Here is a 27,623-nt window from a genome sequence, read left to right as displayed (position 1 = left end):
AATAAAACCTCAAAATAGCACCAACGATGAAAAGTAAACTTGCTGTATTAGGAATCAACCTGAAAAACCTTCCTTCATCTGCTTCCTAAAATATATAGTGTTTCAACTACAAAGTAGTTCAAATGTTTACAGAGGCTAATTGTACCAAGTGGGATATATACACAAGGCTCCAAAGGCAAGAAACAATTACCTTCTTAGACAACTGAGGCTTATTTTTCTACTTGTTTACCATATTCAGTTTTTCTTGGTAGTTCGTTCCTGATGCTAAAAATGCACTGTTGCTAAGAATTTAGTGTGTGCTTTCACAGGATTAAATGAAGGTGATCTGCCAATGGAAAGAGCTTACTCTTTAAACAGGAAAGCAGCTACTGGCTGGCTCTTTGAAAGGATTACAACACAAACAATGATTTTAAAAACAATGGAAGCGGTTCAAATAATACATCCCTTTTAGCTGGCCTGTAGCAGTGTAATCTTCTCATCAAATAGTTAAAAACAAAACAAAACAAAACTTGAGGAAAAAAACTTGAGGAAGAATTAACTTTAGGGAACCCAAACTGGCAGGTAGGCAGCGGAAAGATATTTACATGAGGAAGAAAGAACACCTCTATCTCTTAATGCCATTTAATAAAACAGATGTTATATTAACAAGATTTTGCTGAAAATTTCACTAACCAATATCAGACTGCAGTTTCTATTATGTCTATGTATGCAGCTTGCTATCAACAGATTATATCCAAGACGACAAATAAATGTTCATACTGTCAACTGACTTATATCAAAAGATAAAAAAAAAAGTCTTCATCCCTTCTTGAAAGGAGAAAAAAAAAGGATAATTTCTCAAAAGCTTACTGGATACTTGACCTAGTCATATTATTCTCAGAAGTCTACATTTGAAAAAAGGGGGAAAAAACGTAAGTCTTCCCTAAACATTGTAAGGCAACTTCATATATGATCTAACTAAAATGATATTTCACTTGACATACAATGTCAATCCATCTTTCCCATTCTTGACCCATGCCCCTCCCCCAGCACAGATACGGTATACAGAAGAAATGCAGGATACAGATGTTTAAATAGGTAAATCACTTGGAAGTTCCAGTAATAACCAAAGAAAGCAGCTACATACTCCACATCTATTCAAAAAGGTGGTAGGCATTTGGACCTTTTCAGCTGTAACTGAATGTAAAAGAAATCAAATCCACAACACTACTTTGCACCTAGGTTCTCTGAAAAGTCAAATATCAGGGATGGTCTGTCCTCTTTGATTGCTATTACCAGTGCTAAGTCCTAGATTCATAATTTCTCCTCACTGACCATGAAATTATGTGGAATTTACTGACCTTCTGCAAATTTCAATCTATATGTAAAATGTTTCTTGAAAGTTCTCCACTCTATCTAGGTTTGTTCAACTTGGTTCTTAGAATTTCAGGATTTCAGAAGTGAAGGAAGCCGTTTCAATGACCTAGCCCAGCCTCTTTTACTTCCAGAAGAAATTTCATCCCAGTGAGGTTATGTGAGTGGTCCAGCCCAGAGCACCGGGCTTGTACGTCGTTCAGTGGGGACAGAACCCGAACACCTGTGCTCCAATGATAGCAGGTCTCTGCAGCTCACCACACAGCTTCAGAGAAAGTCACTTAAAAGTTCCCAACATGAAGCACACATAAACAAATATTTAAAATAGAAATTGATTGGGTGCCTGGGTGGCTCAGTCGGTTGAGAATCCGACTCTTGGTTTCAGCTCAGGTCATGATCTCAGGGTTCATGGGTTAGAGCCCCACACTGGGCTCACTGCTGTCACCCTGTCAGTGCTGGAGCCACTTCAGATCCTCTGTTCCCCTCTCTCTGCCCCTCCCCCCACTTATGCTTTCCCCCAAATAAATAAGTATTTAAAAAAAAATAGAAGTTGATCACTGAGCTGGTCCTCACATAGAATCAAGCACAACTACATTCTCCTGATGTTTCAGCACTTGTTTCTGAGATGCCAAAAAAAGTGGTTCAACGCTTTGATGGGGGATACAGGTATCAGTGATTTATCTATAGCCTCAGAAATATATAGATTCTTAAATACTCTTTCTTGCTGAAGAAAAATATATAATAATATATACACATATGTGTGAGCATCTGTGTATATAAACAAAGCAAATATGGCAAAATATTAACAATTGTTGAAATGGACTGGTAAGTTATGGGTATTTATTGTACTATTTATTCTATTTTTCTGTATGTATGAAAATACTCATAATAAAAAGTTGAGAAAGTGCTAAGAAATGACACGTGGAAAAAGAATCTCAGTACGAGGATCTGCCAGTGCTTCCCTGTGTTTTTCATCTTCTGCGTAGCATCCTCGGCTTTGCAGTGGAGTCCTCCGTTGTGCCACGATAGAACAGAGTCATCACCACAGGTATAAGAAATTCCTCTCTTTAAAAGGAGCTGGATTGGGGTGCTTGGGTGGCTCAGTCGGTTAAGCGTCCAACCTCAGCTCAGGTCATGATTTCATGGTTCATGGGTTCGAGCCCCGCATCGGGCTCTGTGCTGACAGCTCAGATCCTGGAGCCTGCTTCCGATTCTGTGTCTCCCTCTCTCTCTCTGCCCCTCCCCTACTCGCTCCCTCTCTCAAAAATAAAAACAAACATTTAAAAAAATTTAAGAAAAAAAAAGGACCTGGATCATGTTTGGTTGTTAGGAAACCACCTCTACTCCCTGGAAGAGGGAGAGCTTTGCAACTAATACTGAAAATTCAAACACATTCCTGTGTCATGGGCGAGTGGTTAGAAAAAGAAATTAAAATAGTCAAAATGGGAAATAGACTCTCTGTTGCCATCATAATGAGGCCACAACAATGTGAACATAAAGAAGAGCAAGAAGAGATGCGAACAATGAGGTGAGGGAGAGGAGGAGGGGGCAGTCAGCACCACCAGTAATTTTGCAGGTGAAAGAAATAGGAGAGCTAATTTGCTATAAACAAAGACCTGCCTGTAGGTCTAATTTCGCCTCTCCATAACTACCCAGAATCAACCTTTCCTATTCACAATTGACATGCAAGAGATACCCCTTGCAACGACTATAAACCTAGTCCTTAAGATACATGGTATTTGGTAACATTTATCCATGAAAGTAAGGATTATCTTCCTATATCTTACAATTTGCTAGTAACATAGTATTCTGAAATTGAAAGGCCTGATATTGCCCAATAGCTTCATCAAAGGCCAAAGATTATTGTGACAAGATCAGATCAGAGATACAAAAAGAAACTTTGTTCCGTTCTCCATCTTCGCTGGGCTCTTGTGAGGCAATCCCACCTAGGTCCTCTGAGAACACAGAACCCTACCCCAAACTGATCGTCAACCAGAGGTATGCTGCCATTCAACACATCACCTTGACTGACATTGCAAACCTTATCTTCTCACAAGCACCTTAATATGTGGTGTAGAAAGAAGCCTAGCCCTTGCTTTAAAAGAATCCAGTAGACCAATGGCCTTGTGGTAAGATAGGTGCCATTTGGGGGCGCCTGGGTGGCTCAGTCGGTTGGGCGTCCCACTTCGGCTCGGGTCATGATCTCACAGTCCATGGGTTCGAGCCCCGCGTCGGGCTCTGTGCTGACAGCTCAGAGCCTGGAGCCTGCTTTGGATTCTGTGTCTCCCTCTCTCTCTCTGTTCCTCCCCTGCTCATGCTCTGTCACTCTCTGTCTCGAAAATAAATAAAAACATTAAAAATTAAAAAAAAAAAAAGACAGGTGCCATTTGTACCCATGTCTCTTCTTAATCATTCATTTCCTCCTCATTGCCTCCTAAAGTGAAAGTGACAGACGTGACTTGGGACATTTGAGACTGGTGGATAATAGAAGGGATAATAGAGTGAAATCTCAGTGGCCCACCAAGTTTAGAACGACCCCTTGTTTTGATACAAAAGGGCAGATAAACACTCTCCATTGTGAAGGGAATAGTACTAGATTCTCAATTCCTTGCTACAGTGTCACTCAGACTCAGAAATAAACACTAATCCTAACCAGAGTTTCTTTTCCATATAGAAAAACAAACCAAATGATGATGATGACGATGATATTGATGATGGCCGCTAACACATACACAAACACATACACAGATACTATGTGCCACGTACTAGGTTCTGTGCATCGGCTTCTTGAAACTTCTTGACAGTCCTGTAAACAGGTACTAATACCACCCCATTTTATAGGTAAGTTTAAGTTGTTTTTCTGCACAAGGGAGTTAAACATACATCATTTTTCCATGAGGAAAGACCAATGGAAGATCGCTTCAGTTCTACTCATACACTGAAATCCCTTATCCCTGAATGCATCAAGTGGATTGTATGAAGGAGAAGGTAACTCCTAAAGAGAAAACATCATGAATAGGTTTGTCCCAGACATTTTTAAAAATTTTTTTAATGTTTATTTATTTTTGAGAGAGAGAGACAGAAGGTGAGTGGGCAAGGTGTAGAACGAGAGGGAAACACGGAATCTGAAGCAGGCTCCAGGCTTGGAGCTGTCAGCACAGAGCCTGATGCAAGGCTCGAACTCATGAGCCGTGAGATCATGACCTGAGCCGAAGTCAGACACCCAACCAACTGAGCCACCCATGCGCCCTCCCAGACATTTCTTAATTCAAGAGGGAGGGGAGAATCAAACATTGGACTGTAAAATCCTCGAGGGCAGGAATTGGTCTTACTCATGCTTGCTGTCTCAGGATTTAGCACAGTGCCTGGTATAAAGGAGGTACTCTGTGAGTGAGAGAGAGAGAGAGAGAGAGAGAAAGAAAGAAAGAATGAATGAAAGAAAGAAAGAAAGAAAGAAAGAAAGAAAGAAAGATGATGTTAAGCAATACTTCATCACTTCCTTCTAAAGATCCTTCCTATTTTATTCTCTTTTCTCTCTCCCCAATGAGAGAGAAGTGGTGAATGCATTTCAGAAATAAGTGGACCAAAAAGATATCAGTTACTGGCTTACTTCTTAACCTGGCACCAAAAAAAAAGGTGTCGGAGTTGAAAAACCTGGCTGATTCAGGTCCCAGTGTTTTCCCACTTACACCCTGTCAGACCTTAGGCAGTTGTCACCTATAAAAGGGAGACATGGAGAGGTGTCCTGCTAAAAGATGGATGGTGGAAGGCCCACACATTTCATAGACTGAAGGCATGAAAAATTGTGTTATTTTTAGGAAATTTTTCTTTTCCATACCTAGCATTGTATGTAGCTTACAGTAGGTATTCCACAAATATTTGTTAAATAATGGAAGGTGAGAACAAAACAGCTACCTGTCTCTGATACTCTAAACCCCAATTCATTAGACTTCCTCTGAGAGATTCAAAATTGTCAGTATTGACCTCTGTGCAAAGAGGTTTACTCAGGTTAAGTGGCCTTTATTTCTTTAGGTTAGAACTGGAAAAGTTACATACAACTTTACATCAAAATAAACAACACTGCCAGTCATTTAAAAAAAAAATTTTTTTAATGTTTTATTTATTTTTGAGACAGAGGGAGACAGAGCATGAGCAGGGGAGGGGCAGAGAGAGAGGGGGACACAGAATCCCAAGCAGGCTCCAGGCTCTGAGCTGTCAGCATAGAGCCCAGTGCAGGGCTTGAACCCTCAGACTGCCAGATCATGACCTGAGCCGAAGTCAGACTCTTAACCTACTGAGCCACCCAGGCGCCCCAACACTGTCAGTCTTACAGAGAAGCAGGACTGTCGGGAGCAAAGAAGAGACTAAAGGTACCAGTCTTGAGAACCAAGCCAATGGTCCTCAACTCTTGCCCCGGTCTTCTCTCTGCTCCTTCCCGCAGGACCCCCGGTCACAATCGGGAGAAATGGCAGCGTCATCGCTGTCATTCTGCCCCTCTGAAATAGGAGCCTGGATCAGCTCTGGCTGGCTGAAGCTCAACCCAGATAAGTGCAGAGCAATGCTGATAGGCAATGGGAAGGAATTTGAGGAAGTGACAAGAAATGCCACGTCATCCACCATAAAGAAAGCTTTCCCACAAAGTGGCCTGGGAGGTGGCTTCACAGGGACTGGTGCTCAGAAAAATGCAGATAAACGCAGAAGTCTTTCTAGCAGCAGGATAGAGAGCCAGCCACAAACAATTCATGTCCTTGCCACATCCTTCAGTGACTGCTAGGAGGAAAGAGAGAACTCCCCGCCCACATTCCCCCCTGTGCAGCCGAGAATGAGGAACGTGAGCCCAGAGTCCCAGTCACCCTCCTGCTGCAGGGGACCGGGATCACGGAGGCGGCAGCCTCCTTTCTGCTCATTTCTAATGTATTAATCAGAGAATCCCCAGCAATCCTGAGGATGTGATTCTTAACAAAGATTCTAGGTTACAGCCTTTCTGTCACAGGGAAGGAAGGGTATGTGCCATGTCAGAAATCAACTCTTCCTAATTTCATTCACCATGTAATGGACATCATAATAATCTGCTATGGCATCTGTCATTGCAAAGATTTCCACTGTTCTTCACAAAAGTTTCATAGAAAAGTGGAAGTCAGCAAGCAGTCATTCTCCAAAGATATTCACAAGGAAAGGGGCCTAGCAAAGAAGACCGGGGAGAGTGGAACTCTTCTGTTCTGACACTGTTGTTTTCTTAGACAGCATGACATTCCCTATTGGTTAGAAACAATACGGCGTTTTTTACTTATGTTTTAAAATTTCATTCAATAGCCCCTATTCGCTCACAAAAAATGCATCCAAAGCTTGCCTCAGATACCTTCACGAGGAAATCTGTGCTTTGAAAAGTAGAGCAAAAGGTCAAATAGTTTTAGAAAAAAATATCATCTGTATTATTAAATAATACCAGTGGCTACTTAAAAGGGCATGCTAGACGGGATCCTGGATACCTATTCAATAAATCCTGCAGCTAGTGTTCTAAATCTCTCTGCAGGAAATTCTGGTTTAGATTCTGCAATCTCAAATCGTCCCAAACTTCTATCTAGAGAGAAATCTGAGTCGCTAGTATCCCAGAGGTTTCTTAAGGGCCACAGCTGTCGGCAGACCAGATTTTCATCCCAGGTAGCCAGGGAGATATTTCAATACAGTCCATTTTTACTCAGAACTCTTCGAGAACACACCAAATAAGAAGTGATTAGAATTACACTTACTTACTCTCACATATTAGCATTAAATTATTAGTTGTATTAGTGGCTTACATTTCCATTAAACTTGCAAATTACATAGACCCTTATTCCCATTCTATGAGCATCTCAATTTTTTCCCCTGCGTGCATATCTAATCATTTGCTTACCTCTTATCACTCCGGGAACCTACAGTTTTTAATTCCATGGATTTCCACAGGGCAAGAATCTAGGCCACCGTTTATGCACAGAAATCAATTCATCCATCACTACACTATGCATCAAAACAACATTTTAAGAGCAAAAGTTGAAGCCAGTGGCATTAAGCCAAAGCACCTCTCCTCGCAAAGGAAAATGCACTGGGATTTTTAAGAGCAGAAAGGATAGGTCACCGAGGCTTTCTGCCTCACCAAGAAATGGGGAATCCTTAATGGCCCAGAGTTTCTTGATTCAAATCTGGAACTTAAGACTGGGTGCCCAAGAAAAACATCTCCCGTGCACTTCTGTGGTGTCCCATGTAAATATATTCACCTGGTCAAATTTTCTCTCTCCTTGCCCCTGGTGAAATCACTGATCAATGACGTGTTTATGTTTTTAATTAGAATCTGAAAGAGCATTTTTGCACCACAGTGCATTTTTATAAGAGCTGCATCTCTGAAACACAATATTATATTAACGTGAGAGTTTCAAAAGAAATCATGTTACTATCGTAAGTCATAGAAACGTCATTGGCCTCTTCTAAAGTTGTATTCAGTCTGCTAACTACACCCCCATTCACAAGTTATAACAATATGCAAATATATATTAAAGCCATAAAAGTCCCCCCCCCCCCCACATCCTTTTCCCACAGGCCAAATTAAGGTGAATTAAGAAAATCTGGCAAAGGGTACACATGGCTATTGCCATTTCCCACAGCAAATAGGGTATTTTCCTCTGGGAATAAAGCATTTTCTTTAAACTACTGTTTATAACCCTTATCAGCTCAACAGCAATAGAGCCATCAAGTCCAATCTCTTGTGGAAAAAAGTCAAGGTCAACAAGTACTTGCATTTTTGTTTATCTTTAGCTGCAATTGCTACTGACATTCAATTGGGTAATAAACATGAGGTCTGTCAAATGTTCCCACTGAACAGGTGATCCAAAAGCTATCTCAGAACAAGGCCATTGCCAGGTAATCAAACAATCCTGTTATAACAATTATGATTTGAGTACATTTATTTATAGATGCAAACATCAGTCAATCCTGAACGAATATTGCCTTACCATTCCCACCACAGGGTAATAGGATTGAGGAAGTGCAGGAGGGCCCTCCTAGAATTACTCACCAACGATAATGTGTGTACTTCCCCCCACCCAAAAAAAATAAAATAAAATAAAATAACGTGTGTACTCCCATGAGCAGAGTACCATCCAAGAAAAGGCTTTCTCCCCTACCTCTTCTATTTAAAGGCAATTTTGTGTAGCTCGATACAGCCATGTCCTTTACTATGCCACCCAGGTCCCTGATCCCAGCTGCCTCTCTCTGCCTGAAAACCAATTCTACGGTTATGTGTGTGTGTCTATTTGGAATTGTTGCATTATACCTTTAAGCCAGCATGGTTGCTACATTAGAAAACACTTCATTTTTACTTGAAAAGTGCTAGGATTTGTTCAGCATGCTTAATTCTAAAGAGTCAGATAGATATTTGGAATAAAGGCCACCTACTTCTTTCCAATCCATCATGAAACTCACTGATATCAACAGGAACTATGCATTTGGATCCGGGCAGCACCTGGCTCCATGCCATTTTCGACTTACAGATTAAAAATAGAATCTGTTCCAGCTGCAAAGTAAGACACGTTAAACCTACCGCCTCCATTTGAAATATGAAAATTAAATCTAAGGACCATGGCTACTATCTAAGACGATAACTCTGACCCACATAATGCAAACCTATTGCTTTCACTTCAGTTACGAAAAATGAGCCTAAGGAACATTCTTGGAGACTGAAAGTAATGATTCCACTTCTTGCTATGTAGCTTTTATTAACATTCTACCATTTAGCAGAGCAATTAACGTTTTCCAAAGCTGACTCCTTTCCTATCGAGAGCATCAGGACATCTGGAATCGAAGTAAAGGACAATCCTTCTAAAAATACACAAACCCACATCCTGGGAAAGAAAGTGAAAACTAAAAATGAACCAACAAAAAAATTCTAGACACACAAAATGAAGTACACTATTTTTAAGGACAACTTTCAGTGTAGGCATACTAAGTACCCCGTGACAGTGTTGTTAGTCTAAAAAATACTCTTTTGGTATAAAAAATTATCTTTCGTTCTGTAGTATTCTGGTAAAAAAGTAAATGTAACCAGAGTTGCATCAGCAGCCCAAGAGTATACTATTTCCAGTCCTAGGGTCTCTTAAGTCTTGGGCAGGTGATTTGAAGATTCTACATAAACAGAAACATTAGCAGCCTGGGAAGTGGAAAGGCTGAAGCACACGCTAGGATGAGAATCCAGTGGGAGTCCATGAACACCAAGGCCCATGTAACAAAACATCTACTCTGCAAATACTCAGGAAATGTTCATCAGTCAACTGTCAAGCAAAGGGGGAAGTCACCTCATTTTCAGAGCAGTAAACCGATGAAATGAGTCACGGAATTCCCATGATAGCTTAGCTGGCCTCTTCCTTTCCACCCAGCCCCTGGTCCCCATGGAGCCAGAGCCCTCCGAAAGAGAGTGGTGGCCGGACTTCCGTGGGCAACCCTCAGGAAGGGGTAGGAAAAGTGTCGCTTCTGTCCCACCAGCGTGTGAGGAAAAAACCACAGGCAACAATGGCCATCTATATTGTTCCCATATCTGGAGAAGGGAAGCTAACACTTAAGAAGACAGTGAGCAGGCCAGAAGAGACCTGTGGTGTAGACAACAGTACTCTGAGACCTTGGCATCATTCCAGACCTTTCTAACCCCCATTCCCAAACCCCAGTCCCCTCTAGGTCTGGTCCAGTCTCCTCTCCCAAAGCTCTCCTCTCCATCCGCTTCACTCTGCCTTATGTCACATCCTCAACATTTCAGAATAACTGCAGCGTGACTCCAGCCTCCCTCCGCATCTTTTCCTCTTTCAAGCAGGTCTGCCATGACACCAACCTAACGTTTTCAGTGATTCCCTACTGCCTCCCAAGCAAACTCCCAATTCCTTAAGACGACAGATTCGATCCCTCACGGTCTGGCCCCTGCTGCTTCTCGCTTTCCCTTGTAACTCCTCCTTTCCCACACCCTGTTCTCTGCTCGTGCTGAGGCACACACCCAGCTTCCAAGATGTCATGCTTTGGCTTTCCCCCTCGCCTTCACACCAACTAATTTCTTGGCCTCACGTGTCCTTCTACTTCTCCATCTATCCCGACTTCCCATCAAAGACACACCCCTTTGGGAGAGCTAGCTGGAAGATTGGGGATGAAAAGCAGGTGGATGCTAGGACCAGCTCAGGGGATGGAAATGTCATGTGGAGAAGGACCCACATCTGAGTCCCATTCGGGCTCCGTGAAAAAGGGTGCTGTGATGGAGGAAGATGCTCCTGTGGAAGGACAGGGAGAGGCCACACCTCTTTTTTAGGTGCTCTTTTAGGCTTTTTTAGGTGCCATCTCTCTACTTCAAAATTATACTGGACCTACTCAGTCCTGAGCCTTAATCTACCATATGTTAACTACCTGCACCGCCACTGGACTGTCAGCTTCTTGGCTCCAGGAACAGCCTCTTTGTTCTGAATTCTCACATTTAGCACTGGTACATAATAGACATTCAATTAATACTCATTAAGTTAGTGAATGGTACTACTTCTGTCTTCCTTCTATTACCTTTGAGAAGATTCCTCCCAGAAGCTTTAAATTCACGATATCGAGCAATATTTTCTATTTGCACTAAATGTATTCCTTTCCCATAAAGGGATGTTCTTGGTGCTGGGATGTAGTAAAGCAAATATTCATAACACACCGCCTCCGACTTTACAGGCTGAAAACACATTCCCTCAGAATGTCCATTTTTAGAGTGTGGTACCTGAATCTTCCCAAGCTGGCACCCCAGTTCTGCATCACTTAATGGATCTCTCTGGGGCCATTAACCCTATTTCAGCAGACAATAATCAGAACAACAAGAGCATTCTCACCTGCATCACTGGCCCCAGGGACGGCGAGAAAAGACTGGAAAACGGAGCTGACACACCATGGTCAGAAGAAGGAGATAGAAAAGGGGGAAAGGTCTCACAAAAACAACCTGGGCTGAGATTAAGAGAGGCTGCCACCTGTTTCAACCATGGAAATCAACACTAGCTTAGGTGCCAAGAAGTGAAAGTAAGATTGGGCTGAATATGAATCCAGGCGTCTATCTAGTCGGATGGGTCAATCACATGTTTATCGGGTATCGGTTGTATCTGCAGCACTGTGCTAGGAGCTGAGGGGGGTGCAAGAGGGGCCATCTCACTGGATTCCCCTTGTGAGGACCCGTAGGAGAATCTCTCTCCAGTCTCACACCAGTCAAAGGGATTGTTCCAAACAACTTCCACGGACTCTGTCAATCTTGTAACTAATTATATTTCATTCTTCATTTTGGCTGCTAGGAAGCTCAGAGCCAAACTGGCTACTTCTAGCAACTGTACATGATCTCTTATGATTCCCAGTGTTCTGAACTACCCTTATGACTGGCCCCCTGTTGAATCTCCTTTGGTTCTTGTTTCTTCACATCTTGATTTTATTCTATTGTTTACACTTCTGTTAATTTCCTTAAACCCTTTCTCAGAACAAAGGAGAGAATATAGAAGTACGTTTTAAAAGTAAGATATAGCCTCTTCTCCCAAAGCATCAAAATATAAGGGTATCAAGGTACTATCTGGCTGCTGTCATGGGGCACTCAAGGGAAGATTCAAACTAAGGCAAATGAAATATTTAAAGAGACAGCAGTGATCGAATGCTAATAAGCTAGCAACAAGCAAGTTGAGTGTTTTCTACATTCACTCTTCAATTCCCCCTTCCTTAAAAATATACAAATTGGAAGAAAACTTAAAAGATTTTCTAGATATGTTCATATTCTCTTTTTCTCTTGATGTCGAAAGAAGTAAAAGAAAGTTCTACCTCTCTCACCCTTTGTTAGGAAATAAGATGGAGGGAATGCATATGGGGTTGATATTGGTAAATGGGGAAAGCCAAAGCTAATTGTACTAATCAAACAGAATGCTTTTAGGTTAAGTAATTGTGGAAAATTATCTGCAAGACTGAACTAATCCACAAAGCCAGACACTTGAGCACAACCCAACTTACCAACTACACTTCTGGGACCAATCAATGTAAGAGGTAGACAACGCCTACCTCTTTTTAAGGAAAATGCTTGGCATAAATTTACTGTTTGGGTTAGTTTTCGCTAGGCCAACAGCCAAAACCTCTACCACTATCCTTAATTAGTGCTAGCATTCATGGAGGAAAAAGAGAAATTCAGGAGCAGAGCTGACTATCAAATCCCACGGGATGGAATCATGTCTGCTGCGGGGAATGGCATAGATAGAAAAGCATCCTCCCAGGGTGAACAGGGGGTCCTGTCTCAGCGTTCATCCTTAACCCTACCCTAAGGTCTTTTAAAAGATACTAAAATGCTGCTGCCAGTCGCCACCCGTTCTCTACTAGAAGCCCATTCAGGGTCAGAGGATGGTACCCAAGAGTAGGAGTAAGCAGAGCAGGCAATTGTGCGGGCAGCATGATTTCAGGTACATCCCCGAACCCATCTACCCCCAATTCTGAAAGGACTATCCATTGAATCTTTTCTTGAATGCTTCTGCTAAAATGTGTCTCTGGGAGTCAGGACAGGTAAGACCTCAGTATCTATTTACATTTTGACTGAGATTGCGATGTGATTAGCCATCTGGCACCCAGAAGAAATCAGTGCTGAGAGAATGTAGTGTAATCACAGTTTGAAAGCATGAGAGGGTTCCCAATCCTCTTTAATAAATAATTACCCACCAATGGCCACGTGCCCATAACTATTCCGGGCACAGGAGATTTAAAGATGAACAAGACATAGTCCCTTCCCAGGAAGCATCCTGGGGAGGCTGATGCATGAATGGCTCACTTCAATATACAAGAAAGGATATGCCACAGGATACCATGACAACACAGAAGAGGGTTACTTCCTCCAATCTGGGAGTTTACAGAATACTTCCTGCAGAGGACACTTAAATTAAGTTTAGAAGGTTTTAACTTGGGCTACATAGACCCTCCCCCACCAGGGGGTCCATGGTTAGAAATCAGAAGATCCATATAGTCAGAAGGGGAAAAAATTATATTTTATTCTCACTAACCTCTAACTGAAATTTCTTTCAAGTGTATATCTAGGTAAGTAACAAACCAGGAAACCATTAGAAGGACCTGAAACTTTGCCACCAAAGGAAATCATATTTACATATAACAATATAATTGTTACAAAGATCTTAAAACATCGTTTACATTCATCACTATTTCAAAAATGTGGTAGACAATAGAATTACAGCTAGACCTTGTTATTTAACACATATTTAATAAAGCACTTATATAATTATACTATAATTTGTCTTAAAAATATTTTGATAGGTGAATTTCAATACAATTGGTTTCCCTTGTAGTCCTATGTATTTTATTTTATGCATTAATAAAAATGTTACCCTGATAAGGTATCCATTGACTTTACCAGTTTTCCAACGGCATCCCCTCTCCCCCAGAATGTCAGAGTTCTCTGAAAAGGATCAGTATAAGTCAGCAGTCTGGTGACTGATGGTGGAGAAAGCAACGATAACCTCACTAGTTGAAGGCAGTGGAGGCCCCCGAGTGGCCGAGTGGCTATGCAGGAGGGCTGAACAAAGTTCCTGCCAGTGGACTGTGGATCAAAGTGGACCTCACAGGGCCTGCCAGATGCTAAGCCTCTTCAGCAGCAGCCAGAGGACCAAAGTAGAGATGTCCCTCTGCAAGTTAGGCCAGATAGCTCCCACCTGGTCTTTCAGTCAACAGCCCTGATCACAGAGTTCACCACATCTGGGTCATTAGCAACGTGAAATTTCATTCCAGCTATTCCAGCTCCCTAGGAACAGTCCATATTTAGAGAATATCCCACTTACATTTGCTTGATGCTCTTGGGAGCACACACAAACTTCCTGAGGGCAAACACTGTGACCTGCTGGCACTTATAGCCCCCTACAGAGCACCTGTGACACAGTAAGTGCTTAATCCGTTTCTGATGACTTGACCAGAATGTATAAATTTACACTCCCCCCGCCCTCTTAAATACAACTCGTGATAATATTTTCGCTCCTCCGCAAAAACAATTACAATTCTAAACTCTTTTTGTCTCCTTGGGCTACATTAAATGGATACTTCCCTAAAATTAACTTCCCTGCTTCTGCCTTGCCAAGAATGACACAGGGTGAAGAATCTGCCACCTGGGACAATGGGTTCTCTCCTGGTTTATTTTCTTGGGTAGAAACCGAAACACACGGTTAAGCTGTGCCAGGCTGTGTGTGGTAGCCCTGGAATGCCTAGGAAGGCTGACCTGAAAAACAAGTTATTGCTTATAGCTTAAAACCCAATGCAGAATCAAGAAGGGAAAGTGAGAGAGAATAAGAGAAAAGAAAGGCCTTAGAAGGAAACTGCATTAAATAATTAAATAACGACACATTAAGATCTGGGTTTTTAAAGCTCAGGTCACCATTTTTATTATTAACATGAAGCAATAAAATCCATGTTATTAATATGAGAGTGGGCTATATTCTTCTATATGTGATGCATCTGGGAAAAATACCTTACAGTTTTGGAAAGAAAGAACCGAGTGTTACGAACAATTAAGTCTGAGTCCTCTACAATAGAAAATACATTCCCCTCCCACTGAAAAGCTAATGCTATGACAGCCAGAGAGGCTTTCTTTAATTTACAGCAGGCTGAGGGAAACGGAGAAGGTACTTTTTAAAAAAGTTTTCATAGCTTTTTGGCTGCAGAGACAAATGATGAATTGACACAGCATCATTATTCATATAATTCTTTACCACTCATTTTTTATTTAAAACTATCATCTGATTCTTGAGAGACCGCTATCATTAATTCTAGGAGAGTCAGAGAATTGGGGTGTAATTTCAGAAGTTCTACAAGTCCCACTGGAGTTGGTATCTCTTAAGAGACAACCACGACAGCCACCACAAAATTCCATGCAACATGCATGTTTCCATCACATGCAACAAAACTCCAGTATCTGCACAGGTGACAATGGCAAGTGTCAGTAGCGAAGTCTACATCACATACCGAGTCCACTATAACATTGCAAACCAAAAGGGAAACAGAGTTATGGTTTTAAGGCCATACTTAACAAGTATCATGCCTTTTAAATTTCAAAAATTAGAGTATAAATTTGATAAGATATCCACACCATGAGTTCACACATAAATAAAAATGAGCAATCAACAGAAAATATAAGAAATTATCCTGTTGACTAATGCCCTGTCTTTTCCAATTGAGGGTCAGACCTATTCAAAGCCAATCACATGAGGATGGAATCAGTAAAGGTCAATCAAAGGCAGGCTGAAACTCCAACTGTCTAGCTGACCTTCAGAGCTTGTGACAAATTGCTATCAGTCAATGTCAACTAATGACAGGAGCTCTTTGGCTAATCAATTGTTCTAAAAATGATCAAGAAAACTACTCACAGGACAGCTCATTTTCACATCAATGCCTGTGAAGTATGAAAAGCTCATTTTTTGAGTTTTTAATAAGCTCATAAGTAAAGCAGTTACTTGGTAACAGAGGTCACCTTACAGAAAAAGACAGAACCTTTGTCTGCCTTTTACATATTCTTTTATTACCATATTATAGTAAAATTATGCCATGGATATGCCAGAGGGCTACATAATAAAGTAGGTAACACTTCATCCATTTTTGAAACAAATACTTCTGTGTTGGAGGGAAATATATCTGGGAGTAAATAATTTCAAATACATTTTCCAGTTGTTTAAGATGAAAAACACTGACCTCAAGTTTACCAGCAATATTGCCTAATAGTCAGAAGATGCACTTTCTGTGAAAACACCCATGGCCAAGTTCACGCCCCTAAATACACAGTTACTACTTTTTAGATGACGAAGTTATTTTTCTTTATTTTAAGATGACCTGCTTTCATGATGCTAGAAGTCAACAGAATGGAGAACAGAAGACGGTTACTCACATTTGATGAGTCAATAAAGGGAAAGGGGAATATAGACAGCATGGGGTGTTCTTGGGAAAACAATTCTCTGTCTATCCATCTCGTTCAATGTGTTTGATAAGTTAATGATATGGACCTTTTGATAACAGGGATTTGCTGAGTATAATAACTTCCCTTTCCTTTTTACACCTGACTTTTCCCATCAGGAAATCATTTTCCTCTTCTGCCTGCCACTACATGCAAAGGCCACCCTTTAATTTGCAGTCCGACATTAAATGTAACTAAAGTAACACACGGGGCTGCAATGGTCTAAGGGCTAAGGCCTACGGTCACAATTATATTTTACTTTTCTCTCCAAAGTGTATCAGTCAAAAAGCATTACAGCACCACTGAAATACAAGATGTCCCCGCAGAAGTGTAAGGCTTAAGAAGTAAGTGTGAAAGAAAATAGATCATTCAAGTTACCCTGACCAACAGACAAATGGAATGAAAAAAACCCAAACAAACATTTTTAAAAATGTTTAAAAACATGTTTTAAAAATCAGTTGGGATTTAAAAAAAAAAAAAAAAAAAGCAAAGAAAACTGTTTCTAAACCAGCAGTATTCACTTTGTGTTCTCATCTGAAAAACTGCCGATTACAGATTACGTCCCAAGCCCGAGTTGCTACGGTAGTTTTTCAAATTAAAATATCTTCTGTGGCCTCAACCACTCTCAAGTTGTCCATAGGAAAGAAATAAAGGAGGGAGGGCAACACTTAAGCCGAGACATAATTGGAAGTATGTGAAAAATGAAGTGTCAGTTTGGTCAATAAAGGGCAAAGGTCAAGGGGAACTGCAGCCCAAACTCTGCGAGAAATGTGCTCATTAAGACATCCAATCAGAGCGCTCCTTCCCACCTATCCCATTATTCATCGGACAGCTGACTGTTTCAAATGCCCGGGTTTGGGCTGTTATTACTTTTCTTCTTCATGTAAAAAGGCGAGCTGGTATATAAATCGTTGCTTAGTCATCTGGAACATAATGTGGCCCTTCCCCACCGCCCCTCGCCCCACTCCCCACGCACCCCACCCCCCAATCAGCTCTGCCTGCTGGCCTCCAAAGCCTGAAACCACTGCCTTGAGATTCCCTTCAATAATAAATGGGACTGCCTTCGCCTATAGGTTGCCTGAACTCACAAAAGCTGGTGTTGGGGGGCAGGGGGCGGTGAGGGACTCCGGGAGGCATTGCAACTATTGACACATTACTATAAAGAAATAGCAGTGCTTTTCAATTATCCCTCTTTAAAGAAACATGCTGGTCTTGCTTTTTTTTTTTTTTTAAGTGGGAGCAAAGATACTATTGTTGAACTGAGTCCTACCCCCAAAAGGAGAAGTTCATAAGTGGGTTTTAGAGGCTTCAGCAATCATTAAACTCCTTTAGAGTTGAAATGTTTTACATCAAATTTCAACATAGAAATACTACTTCTTCTTTTTCCTCACAAAAGAGGAGAATGAGATGAGCTTTAAATGGGCAATGCTCTGCAAGAGAAATGTCCTTATTTGTTTTGTATGCCCCTATTCTCCATTCAGTAAATCTGTGAATGAGCGAAACGGTATAGGCTCTTAATACATAATACAAATTAATCATATCAATCATCATGCTCCTCTGTAAATATCTCAATCATCCTACTTAACACAAAAAACTAGATTCTCCCTCTCCAGCAGAGTATAACCCCCCTGAGGCTAATGCTGATCCTGGCTTATTCGCAGCTCCATCACCACTGCAGAGACAGGGCCAGGCCTAGTACAGACACTGGGGAAAGAGACCTCAAACTGGTAAACAGAAAGAATGTCCATCAATGATCTATTTTCCACTCTTAGCCACACTAAAGCACTAGAGGACGCTGGTGTTAGGAACTTGGGCTCTGGAATCCCACTGTATGGGTTTAGGTCCCAACTCTACTACCTACCAACCTGTATGGGACTTTGGACAAGTCTCCTAGCCTCTCTGAGCCTTTGTGATCTCCTTTACAAAGCGAGGGATGGAAATACCTATACTGACTGACAGCCCTTAATATGTTATTGCATTATTTTATTACTATCATATATTCATCACTTTTGACTTTGAACCAAAAAAAGGAAGACGTGCCCAAACTCAAAATGCGGTCAGTCATAGCTAAAGGTGCTTGTGAGTTGTAGAGTGACGCAGCAGCCCTCTTGGGAAGGAGTTCTAATACGGCGGGGAAAGGCACCAGATGTGCTTGGTGTTTTCCAGCTCCAAACCACACGCTTCCTAGAGTGGACCCTGATTATGGTTAGGAGGGCAGCCGCACACGGTAGGATAAAAAAGATACAGGGAAGAGTCACATATTTGCCAGTGTGTACCTCATCTTATGAGACTCTGCTTGGGGTCGTGAAGACACCCCATCCTAAAGTAGTTAACAAAAGCAAAGGCAAGAGACCGGATCCTGGAGCTGACTCTGACAGTTACTTCAATATTTCTGAGCTTTACTTTTTTCTCTTCTGAAGTGGGAAGAGGGCAAATAATAGACAAGGATAAAATCAGAATTCAATCTCATATCTTTGGAAGTGCTTTGAGGAAGTTAAAGAGTACACAAAATCAATGTCATAGCAACAGCGGCAGAACCTGCAACCAAATACAGATGTTAGGCTGGCCTTCTAAATGCCAACTTAAAGGAGTTTTTCTATGAAAGAATCAATTTCCTACAAATGGCCACAAGTGCTAATATCAAATGAAAGTAGATACCATAGGAAAAGTTACCATCGTAAACAATTTGAGTTGGGGGAAAGATGTATTATGTAAATCATGAACAAACATCAAATCCCTGAAGAAGAAGAATGTTTAGTAATTTCTTAATTATGTATCTCACATACACTCTTTTTAGAGTGCCCAGGATTGGATTTTCTGTTTTATTTTTTTATGCTTAGGTAAAAATTTGGATTGAAACTATTCTATCAATCACAACAGCCGCTAATTTGGCAAATCATCAGGCACTCAAAATCCCCAACTGGCTGGAAGGCTAACTAGGAATTGTCACTGTATTTTGCAATCTGTCAGAACATTACAAATTCCCTGAATGACTTATTTTATTCTGTTTACTTTGAAAGTCCAAAAGAACAGGACTCGGTTGAGATATGGCCTATTATATGCCTACTTTGCGCACAGATAAGGTTATTTAGCAGAGGACCAGAGCCCAGGGATTTCTTTTTTTTGTGCCACAGGTGCCATAATGAAGTGGTGAAAAATGAAAAGGAATGAGGAAAAAGAAACAGTACAAATAATACAGTAGACAAAGTTTTAAAATATGTATTACTCTTGTCTGTGGGGGAAACACCTCTTTGGATATGTTCTTGACAGATTGAGTTATTTCTGTCTATTGGGTATGTATAAAGACATATTTATGGATTTATAAATCTTTTGAAGAGGGCTGTTATTTACCCAGTTGACTAAAATGGACTCAAACTGTGTAAATAACTATTTAGGACATGCACTACGGGCCAAATGCTGGCACAGCTCACACATCCATGGCTGCCAGAAAAGGCAGGCGGGAAAAACATGGAAGAGCCACTGTGCGCAGTTAATCCGAAGGCTGCACAAAGACCCAGCTTCACAGGTCTCAGAGATGCATAAAGGTTTAGAAGGGTTGCGGTTGGCATGGAAATGCACAGAAGTTGTTGTGGCGACACTTGCGGGCCTCATTCGGCATTTAGCAAGGGCTGAATGAAGGACACCACCCGCCCCCCAGAAGCCACAGAGAAGGGCAGGTGAGATGAAAGGAGGGGCTCCCGCACCCACAATGATCAAACCGCTGGGTGGGGGACAAGTCTGCACAGAAAGCTTCTATCACCTCACCGCCGGAGTCATTGTCTTTAGTTCTTTGGTGAAGAGCCAGGAAAGAGGGCATGATGAGAAGAATCTCAGACAAATAATCAGGAGACTGAAAGTTTAGGTCTGACGCTGCACCTGGACCTCCACAAATCGCTCACTACCTCCGTCCCTTATTTTCCTCATCTGTCAAATGGGGCCAGGATTGTTTTAGAAAGGTTCAACTGAGCTCATTCAAATGAGATCATTTCCATGAAAATTCTTAAAAAAACAGATTAGGCGGTGAACTTCTGTGAAAAAATATCAAGAGAAACGACATAAGTAGCCAACTCAGGTAATGTGAAAGAGAGATGTCTCCTGGTTACAATCAAACTCCTTATTAAATTGGCCTTTGGAGAACACCTGCTGAAGGAAAAAGAAACATGCACAATTCCTAATTCCCTGTTGTGACATGTCAGAGGGGAAGAACGGGGCTGGGGCCTTTGCCCTCTCAAAATCCTTTTATCAGATTATGTTTAAGAAAACATATATGCTACCATTTTAAATTCAAGTACATTTCAGCAGTTGGCAAGCCTTCAAAGCAACAGTTATGCTACCTGCCTCTTCCTAGATGATATATGTGTGTGTGTGTGTGTGTGTGTGTGTTTTAAAAAGCAAGAAATGAAAAAGAAAACGAAACAAACAAACAAAACAAGAGGCTACAACCCCACGTAGCAAGTTTGGAATACAGGAAAAAAGTATTTATATTCCATCGTCACCTTTCTTGAAACTCATGGTCTGAGTTGAAAATAGGGCTTTCTGTTGAAGGTGCCGCCATCCCTTAACTATAGCGCTGTGAGCAGCGACACATAACATGTACATACACACACTTGAAATAAAAAAGGCCCCATGGATTTATGCTGCATATCATCTTCCAGTAAAAGTCAGAGGTCAGAGGTTACCTGTTTCAGCCTCAGCTCTGAACTAGTTTACTATTCCGGCTCCGCTTTTTACTAGTCTTATAGTAAAATGGTGAAGTCAGCAATTTTTCTTTGAACAATAAAGTATTTCAAACGCTTCAAATTCTATGTGTAGAAGTTATTCCCAGTCCAAAGAACATACACGTGCCTTAAAAAAAAGAACTTTCTTGGTGTTGTTTCCAAATGAATTATGTCAAATTCATTTTAGACTTTGCAGTTCTAATTGGTACGGTCCAATTACGTAAGAAAACAAAATTCTTTTGTTGTCTAATGGCACTCCAATGAAACATGATCATCAAACCAGATTTTAAGGTAGGCACCTCTACTGTGGACTCAGAGTCAACTTCAATAAAGCCGTCTTTTTATAATCAGATGGAGAATACTCTTTAAAGCTTTGGTTGCACTGATTGAACACAAAATTCCACTGCAGTCAATCTCACCAAAGGCAGTACAAGAAAGACATCTGAACACTCAGTCACCTTTTTGCTGAAGATTAACTTTATGTTTAAACTTTATTTCCTACTAGCCACAGTCAGACGTGCACATCCATGGACACCCAAGTACACACACAGGTATGTGCATTCAAGGAACAATACAAGCTAAATTGATGGTTTCTTTTCATTTCTTCCTAATTCCCTGTAGTCAGTTTGCAATGAAGCCAAGCACTTAAGAGATTCGGATAAGTAAATCCAGCAAAATGGCTTCAGCCCAGTGGAGAGGGAAAGCCCAATGTGAGTCCCTAAAAGGCCCACTGCCTTCTAAGCATCTGAAGACATCGTTAACTTGGAATCTTGGAAGGTGTCTCTTCACGATCTCTTGAAAAGCCTCAAAGGGCAAGTAATCATAATACTTTTCTTACTTGTAGAGCAGGGCATTAGTGGCATACTGTTCACGCACATTCGAACTTCTAATCTACTCTAATCTTGCCCTCAGTCAACTCGCTGGCCCTGTTTTATGAAGGTGGCCAGATGACAGACAGTTAGGCAGCTAGAATGGCACAGAAGAAGAAAGGGTCCGGAGGGTAAGCTAAGCTGATTCTCATACTGTAAGGGGTTTATGTTCTAGAAAACCTGTATAAATAGTCACTAACTAGACATTTCTGGTTTTTCAGCCCTTAAAAATGAAACAAGTAGCAAAAGAGAGTGAGATCACCTCTCCTACCTTGCTCACTGCTGTTATCCCCACTGTGTGATGTGTGACCACCGCTGGAAGGGCCCGGGGTTCCTCCTGAACGAGTGGATGCCGTGTCATCGTGATCTCTGTTCCAAGAGGGCTGTGGGGGCACAAATCAGAAATCCAAATAGAGTGGTCTGTTAACACCGGTCCGGGGGCTCCCGTGGGACAATGACAATGCAATGGAAGGCCAGGACGGACAGCCATGTCACCTTTCCCGTTCCCCTTCACAAACGGTGCCAGCCCGGAGCTGCACTGGCACATTTAAAATCTGCCACTTTCTGCTTCTAGCTAAAATAATATCTACAGATAGTTATTCTGTAAGTAACTGTATGTTTTATTACCAAGGAAAACAAAAACATTCCAGGCAAAGAAGGGGGGAGGGGGGAGGAGAAATGATGCCACTTGATTCTGACTATATTTTTAGCGTCAACAAACCCTCTGGCACAACAGTCTGCTACTACTCTGAACATGCAAAATAAGAGCGGTGGTCTATACCACTGCGGTTTATAGAGGCCCCTGATTCATCCTAGAAGCCAAACATGGCAGAGCTTTTAAGACCTTACAATTAGGCCGGGGTCCATAATAGCTAGTATGTGTCAGCTGTTTGCCGGATGGTACACGGCAAATGGACCAGGCACGGGGACAAAAAAGAAATGAGAATAACAATAGATTCACACGGACTGTGTACACTCAGCCCCATGCCGAGCCTTCTTGTACTATTGAACGGAAAACAGATGTTGCTTCTTATCACTGGGTGCATTTGAAAGTAACGTTCAGATAGGAAAAATTGGCAGTAAATTAAATTCTTGGGGAAAACAATCATGGCAACACTTCTCCCAAATCTCCCTTTATCACCAGAAAAGATTTTAATTAGCTTTTAGTGCTAGCTTTCAAAAACAGCCTTATGAGTCACTGGTCATCCTGCACAGTAGGAATAATGCAGAAAAGAAAGCTGGTTCTTGGCTGGGAAGTGATATTTGTCTTCAAGATTATTAGTGGAGAGGCAGGATGATCTTGTGTATAAAATATGTCTACATCATTTCAGTCACAGGATGTCATGGTTCATGACTGGGTGGTGGTAAAGTTTACTGACCCTCCCAACGCTTTAAATATGCCTCGCAAAATCAGAGTGCCCTTTGCTTACGTCTTGAAAAGTATTTTCATGTCCCAGAGAAGATAAGAAAGGCTGAGGAGATCAAAATGTTTCTGACACCCATGGAGAGAAAAGGAGAGATCCATCTAAGAGGCACACTGTATAAGAATGAAAGGAAGAGTCCCTGTTCCTGAAAAGGATGCTTGCCCACCACCTACTCTATACCCTTGGCCGGAAGGTTAACGCAGCCCCCCAGATTAAATAAAGTCACAGAGAGATTCACCACTCGTGCGTTTGACTCGCCCATTATGCATATTCTCAAAAACAGTGCTAATTGATCTGCTGATTCAGTGACTGGAAGATAGGCGTGCTGTGAAAGAAGTGCCTTGGACAAACACATATTCTGCAGCGTGCCAGAAGATGCATGCTGGAAGACGTAATCTGGAACGCACGCTCAGAATGCAAACAGTTAATGCATAAATTTTCAGTTTGTACAACTGCAGCTCTAAAAGGGGGACTTGTTTATTCAGAGCTCTGCAGAAAGAATGGTACAGCACCCAGGGGACAGACAATGCCAGGCACAAAACCCCGGTGCCTCGACATGTAAAAGGATGTTTTTCTATGTGCTACAAATCCCACTTGAAAATATAATTAGAAGGAGAAAATGGCAAACTATTGCATTAACTGTAATTGAACAAAAGACCGGCAAGGCATGTGGGAGGCTGCAGGAACCCGTGGGAGTTTCAGGATGCATGAGATCCTGCGAGTGACATCTCCTGGGCTCTCTCATTTTATTTATGTTGTCCCTCACTACTATTGTTGACTGGTGATCTGACTCGTAATTAATAGAAAAGCCACCGATAACAAGCTAAAATACAGAGCAACAGAATAACCTCATCAGAAGCATGTTTGTTAATCTGATTAAGACTAGGATTCCAGAAAGGTGACTTAGAACCCAAGAATTATTCCATGTTACACAGGAAACTGTCCTCCTTTATGCTACAACAGACCTGATATATTCACTATCTTTTAATGAGCTCCACTGATTTATTCAGCTCTGCTCGGCTCCCTCCCCCACTTTTCTACTGTGCAGGATGTAGATTAATTCAATGCTTAATTGTTTAGTAAATTCAATTTTCCACATTCTATTCTGCATAGCTTTAGCTAAGGTTCTTAAATCTTCAGCAGTGAGCCCTGAGCCCAGTGTTTGTGATCTGTGCCTACCTTTTTTCATCACCATTTTTCTTCATCCACCACTTAATTCACCATGAAAAGATTTTCCTTGCTGGAAATTCTGATTCCGCTATGATCTGTGAGCCATTCCGATTCATTGCATTTTCATTGTGTTGGGTCTTAGATGCCGGGCTCCTCTTTTCTCACAGCTATCGCCACATTATACAGGCATTCATGCAAGAAATGTTGGATTCCACCTCGGTTTATCCAAATTTCGTGCAACCTATATGTTTAAATTTGTGTGTTCACCAAAGGTAGGAGCCAATATTTTCCACCTCTTCCAGAAAGGCCTGTGAACACTGAGTGCACTTCTCTGAAATGAAATCTAACTTTTGTGGTCCTCTCTTGAATTAGCATTTTGGGTATTAGCATTTCAAGAATGGTGGAGTCACACAAAACTGAGCATTAGGAGAAATCCACAAGGTTACCAAAACAGAACAAGAATTATGTTTAGTTCAGTTCATTAAGCATGATTAAAGTCTAAGTATCAGAAATAGCTCATGAACTCTCTGGCATAAATATGTAAGACAGCTCTAATCAGAAAAAACTCCCCCAAAATCCATTTACCCGAGAAACTCAGTTACGATAACGAATCTCTGTGACTCTACGTGGTTACACCAAACAGCATCATTATTATTTTTAAAATAAAATATGTGCATACAATTATGCACATATATCTGTGAAGTTGTGAGTTGCTTGGGGCCACTTGTAAAGTAAGACTGACAGAATAAAATCAATGATGTATTGCATTAGATGTATAGCAAACCAGAGTCATGGTTCTAAATTAAGTCCCAAGGAGGCTTTTTTCTTCAATGTATATAATTTTAGAGCAAGCGATGCGTATGTTCTCTCCTATTGGAAATCCATTAAGACGAGAGGTCCTAACTCGAAGTCCAGAGATCTCCTAAAGACTTTGGGGGTCGGGGGTGTTTTGTTTTAACAATAATTTTGTTTATGGACATACTTGCATTTTTACCCCTGGGGAGAGTGTCCATAACTTTTCATCAGATTGTCAAAGGGGTATGTGATTCTTTCAAAGTCTGAGAACCAGTGCTCTAGGAGACATTCACAGGGCCAGATGGAAAAGTCAGGGCTGGAAAGACCTTCAAGATCATGGAGTCAACACTTTAACCCGACATTGAGAGCCAATGGTCCTTCAGACATTATTTCTTTTGTCATAAATGGAGGCAGTCACTGGGCAGTCACTTTGATTCTCCCCAGAGATGTTTTCTCTCTGCAACAGTTTGAACACTCCCATGCCTTCTATCATTTCTCAAGAATGCTTGAAAGTAAGGGGTTTTTAAATGATAATAAGGAAGGTTCATCAAGTGCCATTTTTTAATTTATGAGGTAATTATACAGGTGTTTTGTGGTCAAACAGAGGTAATGACCTCCTTGACCACAGGCTCCTCTAGGGCACAGATAATATCTGGATCTTCCCTACCTTGTTCTTTCTCAGCTCAGCATAATGTATGGTGTGTGCTCAGCACTTGGTCAAGGCTTAGGGAAATAAACTGAATCATTCATTATTTACTGTTCTACCAATATCCTAACAGATGAGCTGCAACTTCCCAAACGATCCTTCCTCCTGAGTAAAGCCATCCAGGGATAATTTTTCCTCTCTCCATCTTTTCCATTCTTTTTCCATCTATGCCTTAATTTTGGACATACTTCCATTCCTCACATCACTTTCCATGTTTTCCTTAAACAGTTCCTTTCACTACTGTGATCTGCGTTATCACCCATATGCCATGAGATTTGTGTCTCTGGATCTCTTCTTTGGTCTTTAGACTTGTATGCCCAACTACCTGCTAAACCATCTCCATGAAAGGATGTTCGCCTCACTCAACAAGTCCAGTGCTAAACTCTTCATCTCCCCATCAACACCCTACACATTCTTCTTTTATTGATCCTAGTAGGTATAACCCCATGCATCCATGGTATAAACCTGAGAACCATCCATGACACCTCTCTCCTCTGCTCCCCCCTCTCTACCTCCCGTACAATCAGTCCTCATATCTTGTTCACTTTTACCCCTAAATAGTTCACAAATAAATCTCTCATTTTTCACCTTAGTGATTGCTGGTCTTGTTAAGGCCCTCCCAGCTTCAAAGAGTTCTGTCAAATCACTTCCCAGATTTAAGAGTTTGATTCCACTAGAATATAAACTCCATATGGATAGGAACTGGTCAGTTTTGCTCGCCATTGCATCCTGTCTATCAAGCTCAGTGCACAACACTTGGGGACATATTTGTTGAATGAATGAACGGCCCCCTACTGCCTACAGAACACCACAGTCTCGGATCCTTAGCCTCATATAGTAAGCCCTCATAGTCCACCCACTGAGGACCATTCCTCAACCTATTCCTTGTGCTCAAGCATGTGATTTCTGGCAGATATGTTCTGTTTGTCCTTCTAGGCCAATCCTCATCCTTCCTTCCTGCCTGGCTCCAGCCCCTAATTACCTCCTACTTGCTAATTAAGTTACAGATCAGATACTACCTCCCCCAGAAAGCCTTCCCTGATACACACACACACACACACACACACACACACACACACACACACCACACACACAAACTTCCCCCAGGATGAGTGAGGCTGCTCTCCCCTGAGCATATAGAGCACCTCATGCACACCTCTGTCATGTCAAACCTTGTACTGTTTTGTGATGACCTGTAGAATTCTATACTATGAGTGTTTTGAAATCCTACTCTATAGCTTATTCATCCTTATACCCTCCATCCCAGGAAAGTGTAACACATTAAACACAAACATGTTCCTATGTGAACAAATGAATAGCTTAAGTGATTATACATAGAGAGGATCCCTGTGTTAAATTGTCATCTGATACTGTGATGTCCTATCTGAAAGATCATAAAATATCTGAAAAATATTTGTGCAATTTATAAACATCTCACACACTTGCATTCACACAAACACACACCACCATAAAAAAAAATTTATGTTAATACTCAGTGACAGTAGAACACAGTCAAAATAAAGGAAATTTGAAGGTAGCCATATCCCAGTTTGAAATCTGGCTGCACCAATTACATGGTCTTAGACAAATCACGACCTC

General features: G+C 41.4%; 1 protein-coding gene across 7 annotated transcripts in view; it reads right to left on the bottom strand.

Moving 5' to 3' along the window:
• MEIS1 (Meis homeobox 1) overlaps positions 1-27,623 on the bottom strand; it is a 138,019-nt gene that overhangs the window by 85,965 nt on the left and 24,431 nt on the right. For all 7 annotated transcript variants that reach the window (XM_045446265.1, XM_045446267.1, XM_045446270.1 and 4 more), the window contains exon 7: positions 22,201-22,312. In XM_045446265.1, coding sequence (XP_045302221.1) covers positions 22,201-22,312 — 112 coding nt within the window. The remainder of the gene's footprint in view (positions 1-22,200; positions 22,313-27,623) is intronic.

Source organism: Leopardus geoffroyi, chromosome A3 (assembly GCF_018350155.1).
Source record: "Leopardus geoffroyi isolate Oge1 chromosome A3, O.geoffroyi_Oge1_pat1.0, whole genome shotgun sequence".
NCBI lineage: Eukaryota > Metazoa > Chordata > Mammalia > Carnivora > Felidae > Leopardus > Leopardus geoffroyi.
The sequence above is the reverse complement of the archived record's forward strand: the minus strand, read 5'-3'. Positions and strand labels throughout refer to the sequence as shown.